The sequence below is a fragment of the Leopardus geoffroyi genome, chromosome D4, assembly GCF_018350155.1.
Source record: "Leopardus geoffroyi isolate Oge1 chromosome D4, O.geoffroyi_Oge1_pat1.0, whole genome shotgun sequence".
Classification (NCBI taxonomy): domain Eukaryota; kingdom Metazoa; phylum Chordata; class Mammalia; order Carnivora; family Felidae; genus Leopardus; species Leopardus geoffroyi.
In genome coordinates, this window is record NC_059342.1 from 40,191,447 (window position 1) to 40,215,206 (window position 23,760).

Below are 23,760 nucleotides of genomic sequence, written 5' to 3' on the forward strand. Positions count from 1 at the left end.
GGCCTTGAACAGGGAAGGCTGAGCAAATTAGCTGGCTGGAAGGGAGGTCACGCCAGGCACTAGGAGGTAGGAGGGCAGCAACGGTGGGATGTAGCCAGAAGGCAGAGAGCCCTGGACACCAGGTGGCTGGATTCAGACTTTGAGCCATAGGCAACAGGGAAGGCCCTTGAAAATGAATGTCTTAGAAAAATGAATCTGAGTGTTACGCAAAAAGATTTAGGAGCCCAGGAAGACGGGCAAAGAGGCTAGAAGTGGGGAGACCACAGAGGCAGCTGTTGTAATAAACCTGGCATGAAGGGATAAGAGACCAGACAGTGAAGAAAGTATATAAATACTAAGAATTTTAATATTCAAAGAACTGTTTTGACTCTCAAAACCCCAAAAGTCAAGCATTATTCAAATAAAAGTCCAATAACAACAACAAAGAATTCCAAGTCCCAACCAATTGCCTCTTATTTTAAGAATCACGTTTTGGGGCGCCTGGGTGGCGCAGTCGGTTAAGCGTCCGACTTCAGCCAGGTCACGATCTCGCGGTCCGTGAGTTCGAGCCCCGCGTCAGGCTCTGGGCTGATGGCTCAGAGCCTGGAGCCTGTTTCCGATTCTGTGTCTCCCTCTCTCTCTGACCCTCCCCCGTTCATGCTCTGTCTCTCTCTGTCCCAAAAATAAATAAACGTTGAAAAAAAAAAATTTAAGAATCATGTTTTAAAAACATTATAGTACCTCTTTCACCTCCCCCCCCCCCACAAAAACCTTAACATTGTTCTATGACCTTATGGAGTAGAACCAGATGGTTAGAGAAAATCTATTCCAAATTCCATTTAAGTACTTTCTGATTGGTTTGCTTGCATTTCAATTTTGTTTCTATGCCTACCAGGTGTGCACATAGAACCAACTTTTCTAGGTTAATGAGATTGGAAGTAAGAACTTTCTGGGTTTTTCTTTTTCCTTCCTCTCCCATTTTCAAGGTGCAAAGTAGTTGTTAAATCACTGAGATTGTAAGCAATTTCAGAAGGCTTGAACCGGCCTCCTGTTCCCATTAAACAAAAGGCGTTGAAGAAAAGGTGTCATTTTATGCAGACACACACTTTACAGAGTAGGGCCATTACTGGATACTTGCCTGCAAAGCGGATTTTACGATGGAAAGACATTTGCTCAATGTTTTTTAGTAAATGCCATGTTAGAGATCTGTTCCTTTGGAAAACATTTTGACTCTTAGGAATGACTTAGTCATTCAATCAGGAAAGCAGCAAACCTTTCAAGAACACATACTTGAAAGGAAAACAATCTTTTCCTTAAGAGTATTTACACTTCTAATCAAGATCAGCCACAATAGCTGAATGCTAAATCAGCAGAATTAGCTTTGGGTTCAGTACAATGGCAGCAAGGCATAGCTCACCAGTCTCAACAATGACCCCGTTTCTCTCCACCCCCTCTTAAAAATTCTCAAACCTTCCAATAGCCCACCAATTTTGATTTCTCACTCTGTTTCTTCACCCTTCATAGAGGCTGCTGTTTTTAAGCAAACAAGCAGATTGCTTTGGGCATGGGGGTGGGGAATGGGGATGGGGACACCAGACCCAGAAGAGGCAAGGATTAACAATATGGGAGTGGGGGAGCCTGGGTGGCTCATTCAGTTGTGCGCCTGACCTCAGCTCAGGCCATGATCTCACAGCTCGTGAGTTCGAGCCCCGCGTCAGGCTCTGTGCTGACAGCTCAGAGCCGGGAACCTGCTTCAGATTCTGTGTCTCCCTCTCCCTCTGTCCTTCCCCTGTTCACACTCTGTCTCTCTCTCTCAAATAAACATTAAAAAAAATTAAAGAAAAAACCAATATGGGAGCATATAAACATTTCTAGGACCTGTGAACATAGGGAACTTTGAAATGTTCTAAAGCAAGCCTTCAATTTATGAAACCATTTCTGGCTAATAAATTCTAAAACAATGAACGGGCAAAGATTGTTTCTTTCTAACTTACAAGATTTTTTTTCTTAAAATGTCTAAATAATCCCCAAATTCATGACCAGTCTCCAGAAGTCTAGTATCTAGACTCCAGAAGTCTAGTATCTACTCACAAAAGCATGTAAACTCTTCTAGACAAATCAGTATTTGTCTTATCCAGTGGAACCTCTGAGAGGTTCCCCTAAACGTGATACTTTTTAGTTCCTATCAATCCCAACAGAGTACCCGACAAGGCTGCTCAAACTCTACTAAAAGCCAGAATCACTCCAGATCTTGTGATAAACGGACCTCAAATAATAAAGATGACATATAACAACGACTCTTGGCTCTCAAAAAGTGGAAAAGTTGTAGGGGTGCCTGGGTAGCTCATTGGGTTAAGCATCCCATTCTTGATTTTGGCTCAGGTCATGATCCCAGAGTTGTAGGATCAAGTCCCATACCAGGCTCGAGAGTGGAGTCTGCTTGAGATTCTCTCTCTCCTTCTCTGCCGCCTGCCACCCCACCGCCCCCACACTTTTTTTTCTCTCTCTCTCAAAATAAATAAATAAATCTTTTTTTTTTTTTTTTTTTTTTAAGTGGAAAGGTTGGAACTGCCTTAACATGAAGTACAAAACGGGAATACACAGAGCAATTGCCCCAAATCCTTTCATCTTAGGGTTGATCAGAACCTAAGAGCCGGTGGCCACCTGTGGGTAAACATCAGATACATAATGGAAACAGCTCTTCTACAAAGTAGGTCACTTGAAGAACAAACTTACGCAAGTCAAACTTAAATATCACAGGAAGGAGGCCAACGCGACATCTGGGTCGTTTCACGTCAAATTTAAGGTTCATTGCTATAGGTTGAGTTGGGTCACTCAAAATCTGTATGTTGAAATCCTAATTCCTAGTACTTTAGAATGTGACCTTATTTGGAAAAAAGCTCATTACAGATGTAACTGTCAAGATAAAGTCACACTAGAGTGGGCCTCTAATCCATTGTGATTGATTTCCCTATAAAGAGGGGAAATTTGGACACAGACACATACACGAGGACGCCATGTTGGGGACAAGGGCAGAGATTGGTGTGGCTGCCACAGAAGCCAAGGAATGCCAATGACCAGCAAGTCACCAGAGCGTGGAAGACAGGCATGGGGCAGATTCTCTCTCACAGCCCCCAGAAGGAATCAACCCCACTGATAACTTGTTCTTGAACTTATAGCCTCCAGAACTGTGAGAAAATAAATTTCTGTTTTTAAGTTACCATGTTTGTGATACTTAGTAAGGGCAGCCTTAGCAAACTAGTCACAAACCATCATGCTACTTGTGGTGAACTGCAGAAAGGCATTTCTTTTCCATGTTTACTATTAAGGTGGTCAGTTCTGGAGCAGGGATGATATTCAGGCCATTTTGTTCTGCCTTTGCTTGAAACAGTATGTGTCAGTGGCAAGATAATGGCAAGGGTTTTGACTTGGTGGAATGTTCTCGGAGGGCAGAACACCTCCTCTGCAGGAGAGCACCAAGCCACGAGCCCTGGCTGCTTCTCAAGGCCCTTTCCATTTGCCCCTGGACAGGTGATGCATGCCCATCCCAGACGAGAGGGAAAGAGAAAGAACCATGCGGTACAGTGAAAGAGAGCTACCCGCCCCTTCTGCAGAGGCCAGGGAAGGAAGGTGTTGGTCCAGCTTTAGTGCTTTAGGCACAGCTCACCCTGAAGTCCCCTTCTCCTTCTTCTTCTACTTGCTCAGAATACCACCTCCTCTGGGAAGTCTTCCAGGATTCCCCTCAACCAGAACAATGGCTCCTCCTTTGGGCCCCAATGTACTATCAGTGAGTTGTTTTCACGGCTCTATTTCCCACACAATAGAATGCCTTTAAGAGTCGGCACCATATTTTTATATCCCCTTTTGCACCTAGCAAAATTTTTCCACAGATTTAAACAAAATATGTGCTATCTAATGAATCTTCCCCACAATCTCCTCAAAGCAACCTATTCCAAGAGAAATCATGTAGAAATGGCCTCATGTGAATATGACATTCTGAAAATTTCCATCACAATATGAGGCTATTTCAGCTTTGGGTTAGGACTCTAAATAATTTTTTTAATGATTTTCTGGATTTTTTGGATATTTGCCTGGATATTTTCTTTGTATTCGTTATGAGTTTTCTTCTCATTTTAAACGAATATTCACTTGTGATTAAGTGAAACACGAAGGGTAAAACCTCAAGGCCAAACTGATCTCTCTTGCAGGGGCTGAAGTAAGTCCCCATAATCTCCACACATTCTTACAAAATAACAGGAAACAAACTATAGACACGAAATGTACCTGGGTCAAACTGAATCAGTTTAGATGGAGTCAGAGTGAAGTCTTTTCCAACTGTAGCGGACACTTGCTTGACCTTAAGAGGGAAAAAAATATCCTTTTTTAAGAAAAATAAATATTATTTTAATAGAGAAACATCTAGTCTAGTATCATAACAGATTAAATTCATGCCTTTTTTTTTTTTTTTTTTTTTTTTTTTTTTTTTTTTTTTTTTTTAGGGACGCTCTATGCCCAACCTGGGGCTTGAACTCATGACCCCAGGATCAAGAGTTGCATGCTCTACTGACTGAGCCAGCCGGATGCCCTTAAATTCATGCTCTTAAGTCTGTTTTTAACATAAAGGCTTTTTAAAAATTATAACCAACCATTTTAGATCTAGGCTACATGGATCTTCCTTAAAGTTAACTTTTTTCTTAGACTAATATCAACGGAAGTAAAAGTAAAGCTTTTTTTTTTCCTTTTTTTTCTTTTCACTTCTTTCTAAACGATTTGGTCTTTGGAGAAAGCAACATAAATTTTAAACAATATTTTTCGCTTTGTTATGAGTATCCATTTATTACCTTACCTTCCTCCTACCCCAACCTGGCTTTGAAATAGTGCCTGGGAGGAAAGGGAGGGGGGGAGGAGAAGTAGCACCAGACAAGTAGCTGTGAGGTACCCTACGAGCTCCAGGGCACTGAGTGACTTTGACAGGTTGAATCTAAACAGGCCTCGTCCATTCTCCTGTCTGGGTGAAACCATCTCACTTCACAGAAGTGAATGAAAGCTCCACGAGGATGACAGACCCGGTGAACAGCCACGCAAAATCAATCCACACGCAGGACGGAGGGTTTTCGAGGCTCCATGAAGTAAGTTGTTAATGACAACAACAACAACAACAATTGCTCTAAAGAGACTACTTACTGATCTCCTGTTCCCCACTCCTAGGGCTAAAAACCAGAGGGGATTTAGGGCTCTCAAGTCACGATCTTATCTTCTCCCAGAGGGAGCCTAAATACGTGTTAAGAAGAGTGTCCTTGGCGAGTTTGAAAAAGGTCATCGGATGAGAACCCTGCGTAAGCACAACAAGCAGCTGTTACCCTGCACTCTTTTAGACATTTAAGATGGTCCAGAAAGGGAGTTACTGTATTTCCTCACTTTCCAACAAAGAAATCAAGTGCACAATTGCGAACTTAAAAGTTCCCATTTTTTCTGGCTTTAGATCCTACCTCCATCTGTAATCAAAGGCCCCGAGATCTGCTAATGGGTCTGCAGCGGAAACGTTTTGCTGAAGAGGGTACTTCCTCCCAGGCTTCTATTTGTTCTTGGCCTACGATGCCAAGGCTCTTCCTGAACCACCTTTCGTTGCGAAAAGGCAGCCCATCGTTCTCCTGTATGCACCATACGCTGGAAGTTACATTTCCGCGCACATGCAAGTACTTAGTATTTACCACCACTGGGTTTGCAGAATCCGATGTGGGAAAAGGAATGGTCTGAGGCAAGGTGGTCGGAGCGATGATCTCGGTGAAGGTGCACAATTCGAACCAGCGCAAACAACACAGGGGAGAGCGCTTTCTCTTTCTCTGCTTCTGGTCAAGGCGCCAGTAAGCTCTGGTAGAAAGCAGCACCTGGGCTCTAGGTAGAGCTGTCCCTGGAGGCTCAGGGCTGTGTTTGATGAAGGCCTGGCCACTCAGCTGGCAGGCTCACAGTGTGCATTCAGCTTCGGGAGACAAAAGGTTCCCTGTCACACCACATGTGTTCTTTCTACCTGGCAAGGTGAATGGTATATGGCCCAAAACTCTAGACTCGAGCATATGGTGTTGTCTGTAGAAGACCAAAGCGTTATTAGAAAACCGTTCATGGGGCGCCTGGGTGGCGCAGTCGGTTAAGCGTCCGACTTCAGCCAGGTCACGATCTCGCGGTCCGGGAGTTCGAGCCCCGCGTCAGGCTCTGGGCTGATGGCTCGGAGCCTGGAGCCTGTTTCCGATTCTGTCTCTCCCTCTCTCTCTGCCCCTCCGCTGTTCATGCTCTGTCTCTCTCTGTCCCAAAAATAAATAAACGTTGAAAAAAAAATTTTTTTAAAAAAAGAAAACCGTTCAGACAGATTTCTTTTTGTGTGAACAATCTGGAAAGATAAATACCAAATGTGGATATGGTAGAATTTAGGTGCACGAGGTTCTGAGGGTGATTGGAATTGATTATTGTAATTGAGATTTAACTGAGATGACCTTTTTTTTTTTTTTTTCCCCAAAAGCTAATATCACTCACTGCCCTTTTCAGGAGATTGAGGAGCAGTATTCAAAGCTCATTTGCCATTGTTAGTTTGTGAAAGCTTTTCAAGCTGCCATTCTCTTGAAGTGGTATTGTGATGGCAACTCCTAAAAAAAAAAAAATTCCTTCAATTCTAGACGTCTTTGGTTGCGCTCCATGGTCCGTGTCTGTGGAAAGCAATAGCAAGTTGACTAATCAATCTAAAAGTGATTACTGAGTATCCTTTATATCTCAGAGGCCTGGATTGATAAATGTTCTCTTAATTTTGACTTGGGTGACTCTTTTTTATTTTTGAGAGAGAAAAGCTCATGCAAGTGCAGGAGAAGGGCCCAGGAGGAGAGAGAGAGAGAGAGAGAGAGGGAGAGAGAGAGAGAGGGAGAGAAGGAGAGAGGGAGACATTCCAAGCAGGCTCCATGCTCAGCATGGAGGTTAATGTGGGCTCGATCCCATGACCTTGGGATCGTGACCTGAACTGAAATCAAGAGCCGGATGCTCAACTGACTGAGCCACCTAGGCGCCCCAACCTGGGTGACTCTTAAGTTTGTCCCTTGATTTTCCTCATCCACTGAGACCACACGAAGCGATCCTGGTGCATACTAAGAGAAAGCCATTTGGGGCTGAAATGTGGTCTGGAGACCTCATTGAATGTCTTACATGCAGGGTTTCTTTTCCAAAGCAGAGCTTGGCCAGGGTTCACTAGGTTGGATCCATCTCCCTGTAAAATCAAACTTCAGGACTTAGTAACCAGATTTAAAAATTAAAAGTGAGTTTGAAATTCCTTATCCAGGAGCTAATGAAGTTAGATAAAAGGCGGAAGGACAAGGAGATGTTTGATGTAGCATCTCCAAAATAAACGTGGCAATCCTGCAATTTGAAATCTCCTTGGTTACTCTGGTTTTCTCTTTAAGAAAATCATGAAAGGCACCAACCAGCAACCCAAGTTTTAGCCTGGAAGTTTATATTTTAGACTTGTTACCTTTACACTCACGAAGGCGGAGTCCATGGAATATCCCCTTCTGGTAATTTCTAAGGATAATATGCCCACAGTCTCACAGACCTCATATTCAGCCTGTGACCATTCAATATGAGACCACTTCAGTTCCAAACTGTGCATGAAAGGAAAAGAAAAGAGAAAATAATTTTTTAAAAATGCATAGTAAATGCCAGTAGGGATCCTCTGATTAGTAGAAGATGGAACTCATGGTGGGAGGTTCCTCTCATGGTGACAGACGTGGTTCATCAACGTATAACAGTGTTAAAAATGCCTTACACTTACTTGGTACCTTTTAGTTCAAAAAGAAATTTCACTAACAATCTCATCTGATGCTTACAACAAATGCCATGAGGCAGAAAGAGTAAATGTTAGAATTCTATTTTACAAATGCAGAAACTAAGGTTAAGCAGCTGTCAGAGGTCCCCCAGTTATTAATGACAAGAAAGGGACTCAAACCTGAGTGCTCTGAAGGGAAATAAACCAGCAGTTGTGAAGTTCAAGGAGACATTCTTTTTTTTTTTTTTTTTTTTTTTTTTTTTTTTTCAGGAAAGACCACTGATAGGAAATCTTCTCTCTTATTTTTTGGCCCTCATTAGTACATCAAGAACTGCTCCAGATGCATATCTCTGAACTTAGGTTCAGTTTAATAACCTGTTACCTTTCAGGATGTGCCCAGGAATTAAAATGTGCATGGGTTTTATAACCACTATCTATTCCTTCTTCTGTGCATATAAAAGGGCTGACTGACATGTAGCTTGGATGCAACTGAATAAACCTGATAACTAGGGGTGGTCTTTTTCCCACAAGAGATTTAGTGATCCCAACATTGGATGGAAGCTGTCTACTTTACTCCTCATAATACATAGAGAATTTTTTTCTTTTCTTTCTTTCTTTTTTTTCAGAAAAGAAAACCACGCGTAAGAGAGGTTAAATAATCAGCTTAAAGGCAAAAAGCTATGACAAAGCTAATAGATGGCAGAGTTGAAATCTCCAGCCTACATCTGAAGCCAAATGTTCCATTCCTTCTGTATCACTCTTCTTCCCAGTTGAAGTCCTTCATGACTCCTGTTGCTTGAGCTCAAGCAGAGGAATACAATTTTATCCCTACATTTCCCTTTTTGAGGTGAGAAGATGTGAAGTTGGTTACCTAAACATTTCTCGCCAAACGTGTTCTTACCTTTTGCACCCCTGCAACCTTCAGCAATATAAGACACAAGCAATCTTCACTATCATCATTTAACACACTTCATTACTTTTGTTTCTTTCTCTTCCCTTTCATTATACATTTTCAAAACCCTCAGTGGTTGCCTTACTGTATTCTCAATCTTCCAACTAGATGTAGGCTCTTTCTTCTAGATTTCTAAATGTATTTTTTTTTTTACAATTTTTTCCTGCAGAACTAGAAATCCTGGGTGCCACCGTGTAGGACATGGAGTCTCCAAATTCCGCAGAGTTCTTCAGGCTTTCCTGGGGACCATTCATATTAAAGAGTAAGTGTATCCCCTCATAACCTCTTCATGTCTTTGCACCAATCATGTGTCACAGTTACATACTCTAAGTGAACCAGCAAGATAAACTCAATAGCACTGTCTCTTACTCCAAGGACAAGGGGCCAGTGGGACAAGGTAGTGTGGGAGCCTGGGATTATGGGAGAGGTTCATAAATCTATATGAACATACATGTTTGTTCAGTCAGTACATAAATTTATTGTCACTGGCTTGCTGGTCTTCATAAAATTTTGACGTGAAAACAGAATCTTCATATTAGAAATATTTGGGATCTTCATGGGTTTTTGATGTAACTGATTTCAAATCTGTCATGGAACGGTCAAGAAGTAAAGAAATAAATGGCTATGCTTAAAGAATCACAAGACTGGGGGGTGGGGAGAGGGAAAAGTGGGTGATGGGCATTGAGGAGGGCACTTGTTGGGATGAGCCCTGGGTGTTGTATGGAAACCAATTTGACAATAAGTTACATTAAAAAAATAAAAATAAAAATAAAAGAACCAGAAGATAACAAGTGACAAGAATATGACAAATGCCATAAAAATCACATATTGCCAGGAATCCTTAAGGACCCCGCTAAATGAGAAGGGGGGGAAATCAACAAGATGGATTGAAGGAAAGGACAGAAAGATGAAACAGGAAGGAAAGAAAAGCAATGGGAATGAGTGAAATAGATAAATACAATGAATTTCAGCTAAGTCTCAATAAGGTTTAAATGAGTTTCAACGTCCAATCTTCAGAGAATCCATCTACTGCTAATACGAACCACGACAAGCAAAAATTCATCAATGTCACTCTGCAGATCCAGGCGACCTCAAGGCCTAAAGCTAAATGCAATTTTGATTGCTGATCTAGATCCATAAAGGGACCACAAAGAGTGCTGTTCAGCTTCAATGCACGAAGGGCTTTGGTGTTTGGGAAAGTGTGCACATTTCCCTGATGCACGATTAGAAAGTTGCATACTGCTTACAGGATAACATTGTCATCACACACTGTTCTAGTTTTATTTTCCTCACTGTAAATAATAAAGACGCATTGAAAAGCCATGAAATGTAAGCCACGCTATATGCCTTCCAGAAAAATATTTAAATCACAAAGCACATGCATACCTACAGGATATGTGCAACACATGTTTTGAATGTGTTTGGTTTTTGCAGTACTGACTTTGAAGATCTTTCTATTGCTGAGACTTGCTTAAATTCTACACAAACACCTAAAAGAAAAGAGACGCAGTCAATCACTTAGGAATTCTCCCTGTGAGAAGCCACATAGCTGTATGCTGGGCATCATGTAGATAACCAGATGCAGGAGCCCACGAGAGAAATTTGTAAAGCTCTGGATGTGTAGGTGTTATGTAGACAAGAGTTGGGTCAGATCTTCACATTTTAACGATCCCTCCCTTCTCCTATTGCCATTGGGCAAAGCTCAATCTAAGGTCAGAAATGAAGTTTATGGACACACTTTATGTGAGACCATATGGCAATCATTTCAAGTCAGTTAGCAAGAAGTGAGAATTCCTTAATTCCCTAGGTCATGGTTTCTCAACTTGGAGACCACTGACATTGGGACCAGATAGTAACTGAGGTTGTTCTGTGCATTGCACGATGGTCAGAATCATCCCTGACCTCTGCCTGCTAGATGCAGTCACATCGGCCCCTCCAATCAAAACTGTTTCCAGAAATTTCCAAATGTCCCTTAGGGGTAAATCATCCTCAGTTGAGAAACACTCCCCTCAGTGATTGTGGGGTACTTATCACAATAAGAAATTTGATATAACGTGGAAACTGAATTTGAATTTCCAACAACCACTACTGTGAGTGGAAGACATGGGATGCAACAGTAGAGATTAAATCAGATTATAAGTCATGAGGCTTCTGGTCCCTCTACCGTGCACAACAGGATCTTGAAGTGCAGAATAAGACAGCTGTCTTGCTTTGTTGAGGTTCTCATCTCCATTCTTACGCCTCTTCTTTTGTTTTACTTTGGCACATACTTTAAATTTACATATTGCCTTGTTATATTTTACATACACATATAAGCAGTGATATGGTTATAAATATCTTAACAATGGCCTCTCCAGAGGGAAGAGGGATGTGTGTGTGTGTGTGTGTGTGTGTGTGTGTGTAGTATAATACTGATTTAATGATGTATAGGACATAATTTATAAGTAATAGTATTAGATAATAGTATTAGATATACTATACTTTTAATTATAGATCTCACATAGTTGATTCTCAGATAACATTTTTGTTGATTTTTCCCTAATTTTTGGTATGAAAAGCCATTTAGGCGCCCAATTTATTTTTTTTTCAGATAGTTAGCATTTTATTTTTTTTAATGTGAAATTTATTGTCAAATTGGTTTCCATACAACACCCAGTGTTCATCCCAACAGGTGCCCTCCTCAATGCCATCACCCACTTTCTCCTCCCTCCCACCCCCCCCCCATCAACCCTCAGTTTAAGAGACTCTTAAAAATTGAGATTAAACACCCAGTTTAAAGTCAATCCATCCCCAAAGTCTGGCATCTACGATCCCCTTTATCCTGACCAATTTTCCAAAGTAGTCATTTTCCAAAGTAGTATCATACAGACCATACTACCTAATTTGTTTAGATATGAAGTATGTGCCTAAGAAAACAGAGGCCTCTGGTTCACTGATACAGTCCCAAGTCCCCTGGAGAATGACCAGAAAATAGTAAGTGCTCAATGGATATTTGTTAAGTGAAGGAAGGAATTTTTTTACCCACTGTTTCCCAGGCCAAGTTGACCACTGAAACCTTTTTTCTCCCCAGCCCTATTAACTGATGTTAAATCATAAAATTTGAAAAAAAAATCTAGGATAGATGATCCTCACATGTTCTTTCTGGCCCTTACTCTGGATTCTTTAGCTATTCTTGTATTTTATAAGAGTATTGAGAAAGATGGCGTTGATAAAAGAACATTCTATCATAAAGAATGATTGCTTAACACACATCTACGGTATTTCTAAGGTATGTGCATGATTCTCAACATTTGGCAATGTCTGGAGACAGCTTTGATTGGCACAACTGGGAAGGGGGTGATGGTGGTGTTTAGTGGGTAGAGACCAAGGATGCTGTAAACATCCTACAATACACAGGACACCCTGCCTGCCCGCAGGTCTCCCCTAGTCCATGGCAAAGAATTATCTTACCCAAATTCTCGATAGTGTTGCAGTAAAGTAAAAAAATATATATATTTTCTGATATCTTATTTTGCGGCTACTTGACTCATTTACATGAAGGAACAATGAACTGCAAGAACCACTTGGGATTAAAACCCCAGTTTGGGATCTGGGACATTAATCTAGGTTAACAAGAGTGTGGGAAAAAGGTACTTAGCTGCTCTATGCCTCAGTTTCCTCACTTCCCAAAGTAAATAATGAGGAGTCTGTACTTCAAAGGGGTTAAATGAGCCTTAATGGATACTCATTAAGTATTTTGAGTTTCTCAGTGAAAGGTTTTACAGAAGCGAAAATTGTGAGTAAATTATTCTTACGACTAGCTCTTCATTTATAATCAAGTAGCATATGACTTAAGAAAATTGAAAGGTTAAAAAATATTTTTCCAAGTGTTCTAAGGCTTATCAGTTCAAAGAGGATGCTATTAATCTCCATAATTTAATGCTATGAACACCTGTGTTTCTGATGCTGTCTTTCTCTCGTGGTAATGGGAAAACGGTGTTTAGCCAGGAGGCAGGATAGTGAGTACCCTAAACCAGTGCTTCGGAGTCAGACACATCTTGCAACCACTTATTAGTGTGTGATTATGGTCAGTTACCCAGTCTCTCTAGGCCTCCATTTGTAATCCGTTTAAAACGAGGAGAATGATACTCCTGTGAAATGATGAAAATTAAAATTCATTAGTATGTATAAAGCACCTGTACACAGTGGGTGCTTAATAAGTGCCATTTTTTTTCCCTTCCCTTCCTCTGCGCGTTCTTAGATCTACCGGGAGACAAATACTTTAACTCCTGGCTTGCAGGTATAATGTGAAATCTTTACCTAGCACATAGTTTCAACCTCTTCCCCTGCAAGGTGTTTCATAAAAGTTGCTAAAACGTTGCAGGGTGCGCCTGTTAGAAATTCTTTTTCGGTTTGATCTCTTTGTCCTTTCTCTTTTGAAGCCAAGAATGAATAAGGGTAGCCAGAGGGAGGAGAAGAATCCGTCCTTGGAATCATGCAGCAGCTGGAGAAGCAGCCCAGCGTTAGGCCGAACTTCAGCCTGGGTCAACTTTTCTTTTTAAGTTCACTTTTTTTTCCCTCCAGTGGGCACGTGAAAGAGGTCAATGTAGAAGATGTGTTAAGAAACTGCCTCGGTCAGAAGTTGGCTGCACCTGTGGGCTGCAAAGGTGTTTTTGAGGAACACAGCGAGACCTTGTTAGCTGAGCTTGGGAGCTCTGCAGACCATCCTGAGATTGGGGCAGGGCTAGAAGACAGGTATGACGTGTGAGTCATGCCAAGGCACGAGCCAATGAGATGGGCACTCACTTTGAGGTCGTGAGGTCAGGGTTCACTTTCAGCTCTGCCACTCATTCATTTAGCGACTTGTGGCCAATTACTTAAATGCGTGGAGCCTAATTTCCTTATCACCCTCAGAGGACTGTATTTTGCAGATTAAATTAGACAACATATGGGAAAGCACCTAGCACTGTGCCTGAAATTTAGGCGCTTAGCCAAATCGAAATCTTTATGCAAATTTCCATGGGTTTTAGTGTTATGAAATAATTGCTATTTACGATAAAATGTCTCCCAATTGTATCCCATGCGAAATTTGTTCCGTGAGCTATTCTGGGGTGGAGTGGTGGTAGTTCTATAGTCAAATCAAGTGGAGATATGCTGTATAATATTTCCCTGTCTCGGAGACTCCCACTGCATACAAGCATCTCCGCAATTCTAGGTTGTAATGCAGTTAAACAGCATACAAACTAGCTAGCCAGCTAGCCACAACTTGATCAAATCAAGACTTCCTAACGCCTTTTTTAAAATTGCATTTTCACCTTATTTTTTTTTAAGTTTTTTTATTTACTTATTTATTTTATTTATTTATTTAGAGCAAGCATGTGCATGCAAGCAGGGGAGGGGCAGAGAGAGAGGGAGGGAAAGAATCCCAAGCAGGCTCCACTCTGTCAGTCCAGAGTCCTATGCGGGGCTCAATGCAGAGCTGATCCCAAAAACCATGAGATCGTAACCTGAGCTGAAACCGAGTCAGGCGCTTAACTGCCTGAGCCACCCAGGCGCCCCATCCTAACACCTTTTCTAATGGAATACCTAATGACCCTTCATTATTGATATTCTATAGAAATGTTGCAATAGCAGTCGAGATCCTGAACAATCCCACTGAACATGGGTCCTTCTTGGTTTTTGTAAAAAAGCCTCCTTTTTGCTCCAGATTGCACCAGTGGTCCCTTTAGCTTTATTACAGAAGGTTTTCATCCCCTCCAAATGCATGGAATATTAATCTATTAATCCTGTCTCAGCCAAACAAGAACACGAAATTACACAAGGCTTAGCTTAGTCATTCATAAGCATATTGACTGTTTACTTTGTGAATCATGACACTTCTTCAAACAATCAATCTTGTACTCATATGAATGAACAACAGCAATCACCACTGCAAGTCACATTTGTCAAGGACTTTAAAGATGCAAGATGCTCTCACATGCTTTATCTCATTTGTTTCTCTAAATAAATTGTGGTATTGGCCCTCATTTGACAGATGAGATAACTAAGGCTTGCACCATCACCTAGGTCAATGGCATAGCCAAAGCTCAAGCCCTGTTGTTTTGTTCTTTGGCTCTAAGTGTGGTGCCTTATTGTTTGTTATCTATATCGTAATTCCCATTGGGTTGGACATGGACTGCACATTAATATTAATAGCTGTAATTTATTTTAAAAAAAAGCTAAAACTTAAAGTCCTTAACGAGTAAGTATTACTTCCTTCTTGTCGCCTGGGTGGCCAATGACTAGAGAGAAAGAAGGAAGACAAATCTGCTGCTCCTTTCCCAATAGGCCAGTTTAGCAGACTTGTTAAGAGTGGCCAAGAAGTGGGGTGCCTGGGTGGCTCAGGCGGTTAAGCGTCTGACCTCGGCTCAGGTGATGATCTTGGGGTTCATGAGTTCAAGCCCCACATCAGGCTCTGTGCTGATAGCTCAGAGCCTGGAGCCTGCTTCCGATTCTGTGTCCCCTTCTCTCTCTGCCCCTCCCCTGCCTGCGTTCTGTCTTTCAAAAATGAATAAATGTTAAAGAAAAATTAAAGAGTGGGCCAGACGTTCTTTAGTACAACGAAGGAAACCATGGACTCTAGAGCATCCTTCCTGGGTCTGAATCCCAGCTCCTTCACTAGTTAGTTACATGAGCTTTGAAAAGTCACCTCCCATCAATGCGCTTTAGTTTTCACACCTATTGATTCTGGATTATGATGGTACCTAACTCCTAGGTGGTTGTGACGTTAAAATGAAGAGTAAGGGAATAGAGCAGAAAACAACTGTATTGCAAATGCCTATAACATACATTGTACATGTAACTATGTTCTTGCAGGCTGCTTTGGAAAGACAGATAACTACTCGCAAAATTGTTTCTTACTGGAATAATATGCTTCTTGTTCCAAAAACATCTACTTCCAAATGAGGTAAGGGACAGCTATGCCATTCACAAATTATGAACATAAATTCTGAGTAATTTCTACCCTCCCCTACCACTCTAAAGAAAGCAATGTGATATGTGTCAAAAGCAAATCAAAATTACTTCTGGGTTCACCCTTGGTAGGCACATTTTATATCATCTTGTTCCACTGGTTCCCATCATTTCAAGCTGAAATAGAAATATCTTCAGCAAGGTACATGAAAACATATCACAGAAGCAGGAATCTATCTAAAATAGCCTCGATTAAGATTATAAATTCTTTTGTGATTCTCCTATGAAGTTGAGAATTATTTTAAAACACAAATCATCTTCAAAAGCAATGTCCTTAGTAACCTTGAGGAATGAAAAGGGCGCGTAGTTGAAACAATATCAATCTAGCACCACTTTGGGAGAAAAAAATCGTCAGCCATGCTATGCTAACAGGTGGAGGAATAAGGGTCAGCATTCGGTCGACAGCAAGTCTGATCAATACTCCTGTTCTTTAGTCATACTATTAAAAAGCAGGCAGGGCGCTGGGGTGGCCTGAGTTCGAGCCCCGCTTTGAGCTGTGTGCCAACAGCTCAGAGCCTGGAGCCTGCTTCGGATTCTGTGTCTCTCTCTGTCTCTGCCCCTCCCCCACCCCTCAAAAATAAACATTAAAAAATAATAATAATAAATTTTTAAAAAGTGTGTGCTTAAAAATAAAGAAAATAAAACTAAAATAAAAAGCAAATATAGGAGCCCCTGGCTGACTCAGCCGGAAGAACGTGTGACTCTTGATCTCAGGGTCTTGAGTTTAAGCTCCATGTTGGGTGTATAGAGTACTTAAGTAAATAAATATTTTTTTTAAATAAAAGCAAATGTAATCAATTTATTAATGATTTTGGAACAGGGTTCTTTTTTTTTTTCATTTTCTTGAGAATTGGAAGACATTTATCTGAAATTGCAATTAGGTAATATATTTTCTATAAGGATGGTAACGCCAAGGAATTGTTTCTTTCGGACAAGATCAGTTTAATGGGTTTAATGGGACAAGATCAGTTCGAACATCCATTTGAAGTTTATAACCTCATGATTATATTTTCATGTCAGGGCCCACGTTTTCCTTCTTCATGACTATTTCCAAGCTTCTGCTACTGTGAACCTGGCATATAATAGCCACTCAATAAAAATCTGGGAAGGTTGTAAATCTGGGCAGGTACTTTATATCAGGGCCATGCAGGTGGGACTCTGGGAATGAGTTTTGTTAAGGGAATGCGTTTTTCTAACAATGACTATAGAGACCTCTGCTGGCAACAATTGGAACTACCATCCAGGGTCAGAAAAAGTAAGAATGGAAACCAGAGAGGCGAATTTGTTTTCTTTCTCTGTCTATATTCTGACATAAAAAGCCCATAAGGGGGCTGTACCAGCTTATGACATGTAGTTTGATTAGATGGCAGCAAATACAGAAACTAGGATAAATAAGCGACTTTTCTATAAGGTGACTGGGAAGAGTATCAAAATTCAAAAGAAAAACACAGCACAAGGAGAATTGGACTATAATTAACCTTTCTGTGATTTTCTGCTAGCTGGTAAGCTATTCAAGGTCTAGACTCAAGAGAAGTTTAGAACAGGGGCCCCGTCAGAAATATTACAATAGTCATTCATCTTGTAATTGTGAGGATTTGTCACTCTGATGGTTGTACATTCTGTACATTTCTAAGCGTCACTACTTGTCTATTTTCCCCTTTACGCTGTCTTCATCTTACCTGCGATAGGTTTATTAGCTTAAAGATGCAGCCACAAGTCATCATTTGGATTTTTCGTTTCTTTGGAAGGGAAGAGACGTTTTGCTAACACTTCCTGACTACCCCATTCTTCCTGCTGTAGGTATTTTAGAAGACTCTGGTTACTAACGCAGTCCTAGAGTGACCTCTTGCTGCACGATTTGTACATGAGCCTGCAAACTCAGTCCTGAATGTCAGTGAATTGTCAAGACAGAAACTTCTGTGTGTGTGTGTGTGTGTGTGTGTGTGTGTGTGTGTGTGTGTGTGTAGGTAGAAGTGTAAGCATTTACATGAGTCACATGAATGAGCCAGCACTATATAACTTAAATTTCTAATATTCTCATATTCTATAAGACTACTGGCTTTCCTATTATCACCCATGAGAAAGAAAATTCTTTCTCCAAAATAAATTCTGTGGGCTTCTAAAATGGCCTGTCCATTGATCTTCATATTTTGTTTGAAAAAGAATATTTCACATTCATAATCAGATACATTCTGGACATTATATACAGGACCACTGAACAAGCAAAATAATTTACATTTGAGGAGCGGCAGAGTTCCCTGTGGGGTCCATGATTTGAAATTCCAGGATATCTGAATTAACTTCCAAAGATGGGTTTAGGATGTAAAGAATGGTCTTACTGTTTAAGTCCTTTTGGATAAATTTCTCGTGGATAAATTCACCTATAAAAAAGAAATGAGTACATTTCACAGGGATTCAAACAAAACGTTAAAGAAAAGTTGATAAATTGTATGCCCATTTTAAGCACAGCTTTAAAAACAGCCCAAGTATACATTTTTAAAGAAATGAACATTACGGCAAGTATCTTAAAACTCATATGCAATAAAATTATATTAGGCTTTAAATTTTACTTTGGCTCAGAAATATTGTCTTAAAGAAAATGTAAAAAATAGGGGAGAGTAGGAAGATACAGCAATAAAATCTCAAATTCTGTGCCATTATTTTTAGTGACACATTTTGATCATTGTCTTCATGAAGCAAAATAAAATACAATCCTGGAGAAACCATCCTACCCCTCCCAATTTTATTTCTTTGTTTCATGAACTGATATCATTTAGAACTCCCGATTAAAAAAAATTACTCACAAATATGAATTTGGTCCTGACACTCTGTGTTCCTCTGACTATATTACAATCTGGCTGATATAAAGAATTATAAACAATAAACAGCTGCGTATCAGTACTTGGTTCTCCCACTCAAGATGAATTTAGGGAAGCTCAGCCTCAAACCCTCTTTAGCACCGATATTGATTTACAAACTGCATCTATCAGTAAGCCCTGGGGAGTGTTTACCAAATGGGCCGACACGTAATTAAATTACTCTCTCGCGTTGCCAACTACTGGGTATTTTAAGATGAGCGATTACAAGGATCAAGGAAGGCAGTACCTGTTGTTGTGTCCTCCAGATGTCCATGTTGGGGGCCTCGTAGAATTTTAAAGATGATCAGATCGTCATCAGTGTCAGGGTCTGTTGCCTTCAACACATGGGAAGTGAGGTAAATCCCATAACAGCCATTTTTCAGGAGCCCCACTTGAGAAGGGGAGTGCAAGTGTGTGATATGGGGGGCTGTTTTGTCCAACTGGTCAACCTGGAGAGTCAATAATTACATACGCTTTTAGACAAAGGTTTCTCATCTCCAAGCAACATAGGATCTTAATAGTCAACAATGATAATCTACCCCAAATTTCAGATGATTTATCCTCCTCGTTTGTTCATTTCTGCTAAAGGCTGGCTTGTTCACAATATCCTCAGTAAATATCATAGTGCCTGGAGCAGAGGCTAACTTTCCATTATAAACTTTGACTCAGCTTTGTGAATTGTCCACTGTCTGACTCTCCTATTAGGACATAAGCTTCCTGACGGCAGACGTTATGTCTCCACCCGTACCCGCACCCCCTGCATTCCCTACACCTGGCACAGTGCCTGAACCATGACAGCAGCTCAAGGAATATTTGTTGACTGAATACATGAAAATTGACCCAAGAATTGTATTGCAAACGGAAAGTTAGCTCCACAGGAGGAATTTTGAATTTTCCCAGTGCTTGGTGATATACAGAAATAAGGTTATAAAGATACACATAAGGATATGCATCACGAATGCACTGAACATTTTTGGGGGGCACATCTTTGTTCAAATGGCAAAAATGTGGTGTAAAAACTAGAAATACTTAGAAAAAAATGAAAGGTGATTGTTATTATTAATGTTTATTTATTTTTGAGAGAGACACACAGAGTGAGAGCAGGGGAGGGTCAGAGAGAGGGAGACACAGAATCTGAAGCAGGCTCCAGGCTCTGAGCTGTCAGCACAGAGCCCGACGCAGGGCTTGAACTCATGAACTGTGACACCATGACCTGAGCCAAAGCCAGACGCTTAACTGACTGAGCCACGCAGGCACTCTGAAAGGTGCTTATTTATAGGCATTTGCATATTTGTTCCACCGACGATGAGAACCAGGCAACTGAACAGGTAGACTCCATTTAGGAAGATAGCGAAGGGGCAACGACCTACGAGTGAAAGAGGCAAATAGGTTCAAACACTCCTTCAGGTATGGAATGAAGCTCGGACCCTCTTGCAAACGACCGTTGTAGGTTAGGGAAGGAGCAAGTTCGAAGCAATTAGCACAGTTCACCACTGATACCAAACGACAGGTACAGGAACACGATCTCCTAGCCATTGAATTATCAACTTCACTTACCCAAAAAGGATGCTATTGTAAATCTTGGTTCACCCTAGCAAAGTAAAGAATAAATGCCGTGACAAGACTCTCTCTCTATTTTGTGTTCAGTATGATATAATAAGCTATCATTCAGCTATTTTAAAAAACAGAGGTAGAAGCAACTGATAATAAGCAATTTCCACAACTTAGGGTCAACTGGTAAACAAACAAAAAGCCAGTAAGTTGCAGAATAAGAGATGACTGTAATACCATTTTTGTTCACGTATATGTCCATACAGACATAGACAAAATTCGGTAAGCATTTACTTGTACAAACCTGTTTTAAACATTTTTTTTAATTTTTTTTAATGTTTATTTATTTTTGAGACAGAGAGAGACAGAACATGAATGGGGGAGGGACAGAGAGAGAGGGAGACACAGAATCGGAAGCAGGCTCCAGGCTCTGAGCCGTCAGCCCAGAGCCGGACATGGGGCTCGAACTCACGGACCGCGAGATCGTGACCTGAGCCAAAGTCGGACGCTTAACCGACCGAGCCACCCAGGCACCCCAAAACATTTTTTTGTAAATTGGGTGGGGGAAATACCATGCTTCATGGTGTATTTCTACATGGAGTTTTGTAACAATCAAGTATTTTTTTTCCTCTCAGGTTGGCAAGGTTTTTTTGTTGTTTTTTATTAACAAAAATAATCAGGGGCACTGGGGTAGCTCAGTTGGTTAAGCCTCCGACTTCAGCTCAGGTCGTGATGTCACAGTTTGTGGGTATGAGCCCCAGGTCGGGCTCTGTGCTGGCACCTTCAGAGAGCTGGAGTCTGCTTTGGATTCTGTGTCTTTGTCTCTCTCTGCTCCTCCCCCGCTCGCACTCTGTCTCTGTCTGTCTCTGTCTGTCTCTCAAATATAAATAAACATTAAACATTCTTCAAAAAATAATCTTACATCATGTTGGCAACTTGGGGAAACAGTCATTTTTTATATTTTGCGGGTAGCGGTGCAAATTAGTGAAAATTTTCTGTAGAGAAATTTGGCATATGTATATATTAAAAATGTACATATACTTTGATCCAAAACTTTCACTTTCTTGAGTATGTCCTGTAGAAAGGATTAGATTTATACAAAAATGTGGTGTGTATATATTCACTAAAATATAATTTTTAGTAGCAATTTTGAAAATCCACAAAACAGAAGTCCAACAGAAGATTTATAAACCATCTCTACCTGTCACCGAGTGCTATTCAACCTTTAAAAATTATGTTTTTGAGAAAGATCTAATAACATTAGGAAATTTTTGTAACATAAGGAAGAGTGGAAACAGGCAATATGCTTGACAGGAAATACAGTATCCTTCAGAGAAAAAGGTGCACAAACGGGGGAGGGGCAGAGGGAGAGAGAAAGAGTCCTAAGCAGGCTCCCCGCTCAGCATGGAGTCTGATGCAGGGCTCCCATCCAGGTTGGGATCATGACCTGAGCGGAAATCAAGAGTCAGACACTCAACTGACTGAGCCCCCAAGTGCCTCATAAAATTAGTTATCTTTGAGTGGTATGATTGTGAAGGATTTTTTTTTTTTTTGTCCCTTTCTGCAGCTCATGAATTCTTTATAATAAACAATTACTTTATAAACAAAAAAAGCAACAACAATTTCCAAAAGTTACAGTCATTCCCTTCTCCTAAAAAGTGCGGACAACAACCTCAGAGTCATGCACTTGGGTGGGAGGTGGGCGGGTCAAATCATGATCATGGCCTTTTTGGGGGAGAAACTCTTATAACGAGGATGGCCAGTGGGAGGGACGGTCAATGGCAGACAAGGAAAAATAAAAATACTTGAAGCCATGTAAGAAATCCTCAACATTATAACCAGCTGAGTGTAGATGTGGTTTTTTTTTTTTTTAAATATATTTTCTGTAAAAACAGATGTGTTACAAAAGGAATAAATGCCTGTTGTGATCATTTGTTTTAAAAAAATATATTAATATTTGGGGAGCCTGGGTGGCTCAGTTGGTCAAGCATCCGATTCTAGATTTTGGCTCAGGTCATGGTCTCACAGTTGTGAGTCTGAGCCCCACAATGGGCTCCACGTTGGCAGTGTGGAACCTGCTTGGTATTCTCTCTCCCTCTCTCTGTCCCCCCCCCCCCCCACCTAGCTCTCTCTCTCTGTCTCTTTCAAAGTAAATAAATAAACTTAAAAAAATACACATTAATATTTAAGCTCTGGGGGGCACCTCAGAGATTCATTCAGTTGAGTGTCCACCTCTTGATTTTGGCTCAGGTCATGATCTCACAGTAGGGAGATTGAGCCCTGCGTCAGGCTTCAAGCTGAGTGTAGAACCTTCTTGGGATTCTCTCTCTCCTTCTGCCCCTCTCCCCAACTCACACTTTCTCTCTCAAATAAAAAAAAAAGGTAATCTCTGGTTACATGGTCCCCTATTGTGTATTGGGTCCTACCTGCCTTAATCTTATTAAACTTCTGGTTTCTTCAAAAACAGGTCTTCTGGCTTAGCATACCAGAAGTATTTTAAAATATTGGAGCCCAAGACATTTTTTTTTAAAGAAAAGAAGGCTACATCCTTTGATAACTTGTCTTGGATTCACTAAAAATCATCTCAGACACGCATAAACCACAGAAAGCAGCAACACTGGTCCTTTCCCACTCACCGCCGGGTGTGTCCCCATTTAGGGAAGAGTACAAGAAATACTGAAGCAAGATTGCAGTATCTTGGTTACTGACATGATTTCCTACAATGTGAAGTTCAGGTTGTGCACACTGATATCAGTGAAATGCACCTGTTTTGCACTTGTGAAGCCCAGTGGCTTTGCCCTCACTTACCCAGGCTGGGAGCCTAAGGGTAGTATACCCACACTTGGGGGACTGATCTGGACCAACTCATGCCTCAGTGGTAGTTGACGTGAGTTTGTCTTACCAAAAAAGCTCTTAAAGGCAAGAGCCTGAGGGGCATCAGTCACTTACTTCCTAAACTGCTTGACCCCTCTGCTCAGAAAGACCAGAACATTTGGGAGAATTGTGGGAGAAAGTTTGAGGCTTTCCTTGTCTACACATAATAGTATTTTTTGGCAAAGAAAACCTTGTCCTTTGGATGAAAAAGAACCTTCACAGCGTATATCCAACATTTTCCTATCAGTAAATTCTGCAACTTTCAAGAGATCACCCTCTTATAATAACCATGTTCTGTAAGATGAGTGTTGTTGTTGGGACTGGACTGATTTAAATTCTGATAGCTTTTCTAAATTCTACTACCTATTCTTTCTCTACTCTGGGGGTAGGAAGGAACTCTGAGGCCTGTACTTAGAATGTATAACTCCTGCAAATTTGCAGCCAAATAGACCCGGAAAAGTATTACTGATTGATTGGACAGCACAATGACATTCCTCTACCTAGTGCGGGGAGTCGGGAGTCAGGGGTCAGGAAAAAATATATTAATAGACTGGAGAATGGGATGAAACAAATAACAATTAAAACATATCATTAAAAAAAAAACCCATAATGTTACTACATAGAAAGTACTTTTTTCACGCTGTGTCAACGATATCAGTACCTTCTCTCTTCTCCCAGTGCATCATAATTTCAGGACATTTTCTGGACCTCCCTAGAGACAAAGACTTATCCAGCAACCACTCGACATCATCATG

The 23,760-nt window shown here is 40.9% G+C and overlaps 1 protein-coding gene across 16 annotated transcripts in view; it reads right to left on the reverse strand.

Moving 5' to 3' along the window:
• The window catches only part of FREM1 (FRAS1 related extracellular matrix 1), a 165,908-nt gene that overhangs the window by 21,259 nt on the left and 120,889 nt on the right, over positions 1-23,760 (reverse strand). For 13 of the 16 annotated variants that reach the window (XM_045469927.1, XM_045469921.1, XM_045469926.1 and 10 more), the window contains 4 exons: positions 18,828-19,029; positions 17,959-18,103; positions 7,487-7,616; positions 4,264-4,336 (listed from right to left, as the gene is read on the reverse strand). In XM_045469927.1, the coding sequence (XP_045325883.1) occupies positions 4,264-4,336; positions 7,487-7,616; positions 17,959-18,103; positions 18,828-19,029 (550 nt within the window). Of the gene's footprint in view, positions 1-4,263; positions 4,337-7,486; positions 7,617-10,157; positions 10,223-17,958; positions 18,104-18,827; positions 19,030-23,760 lie in introns of those variants that run through there. The other 3 variants (XM_045469931.1, XM_045469932.1, XM_045469933.1) reach the window with 3 other exon arrangements.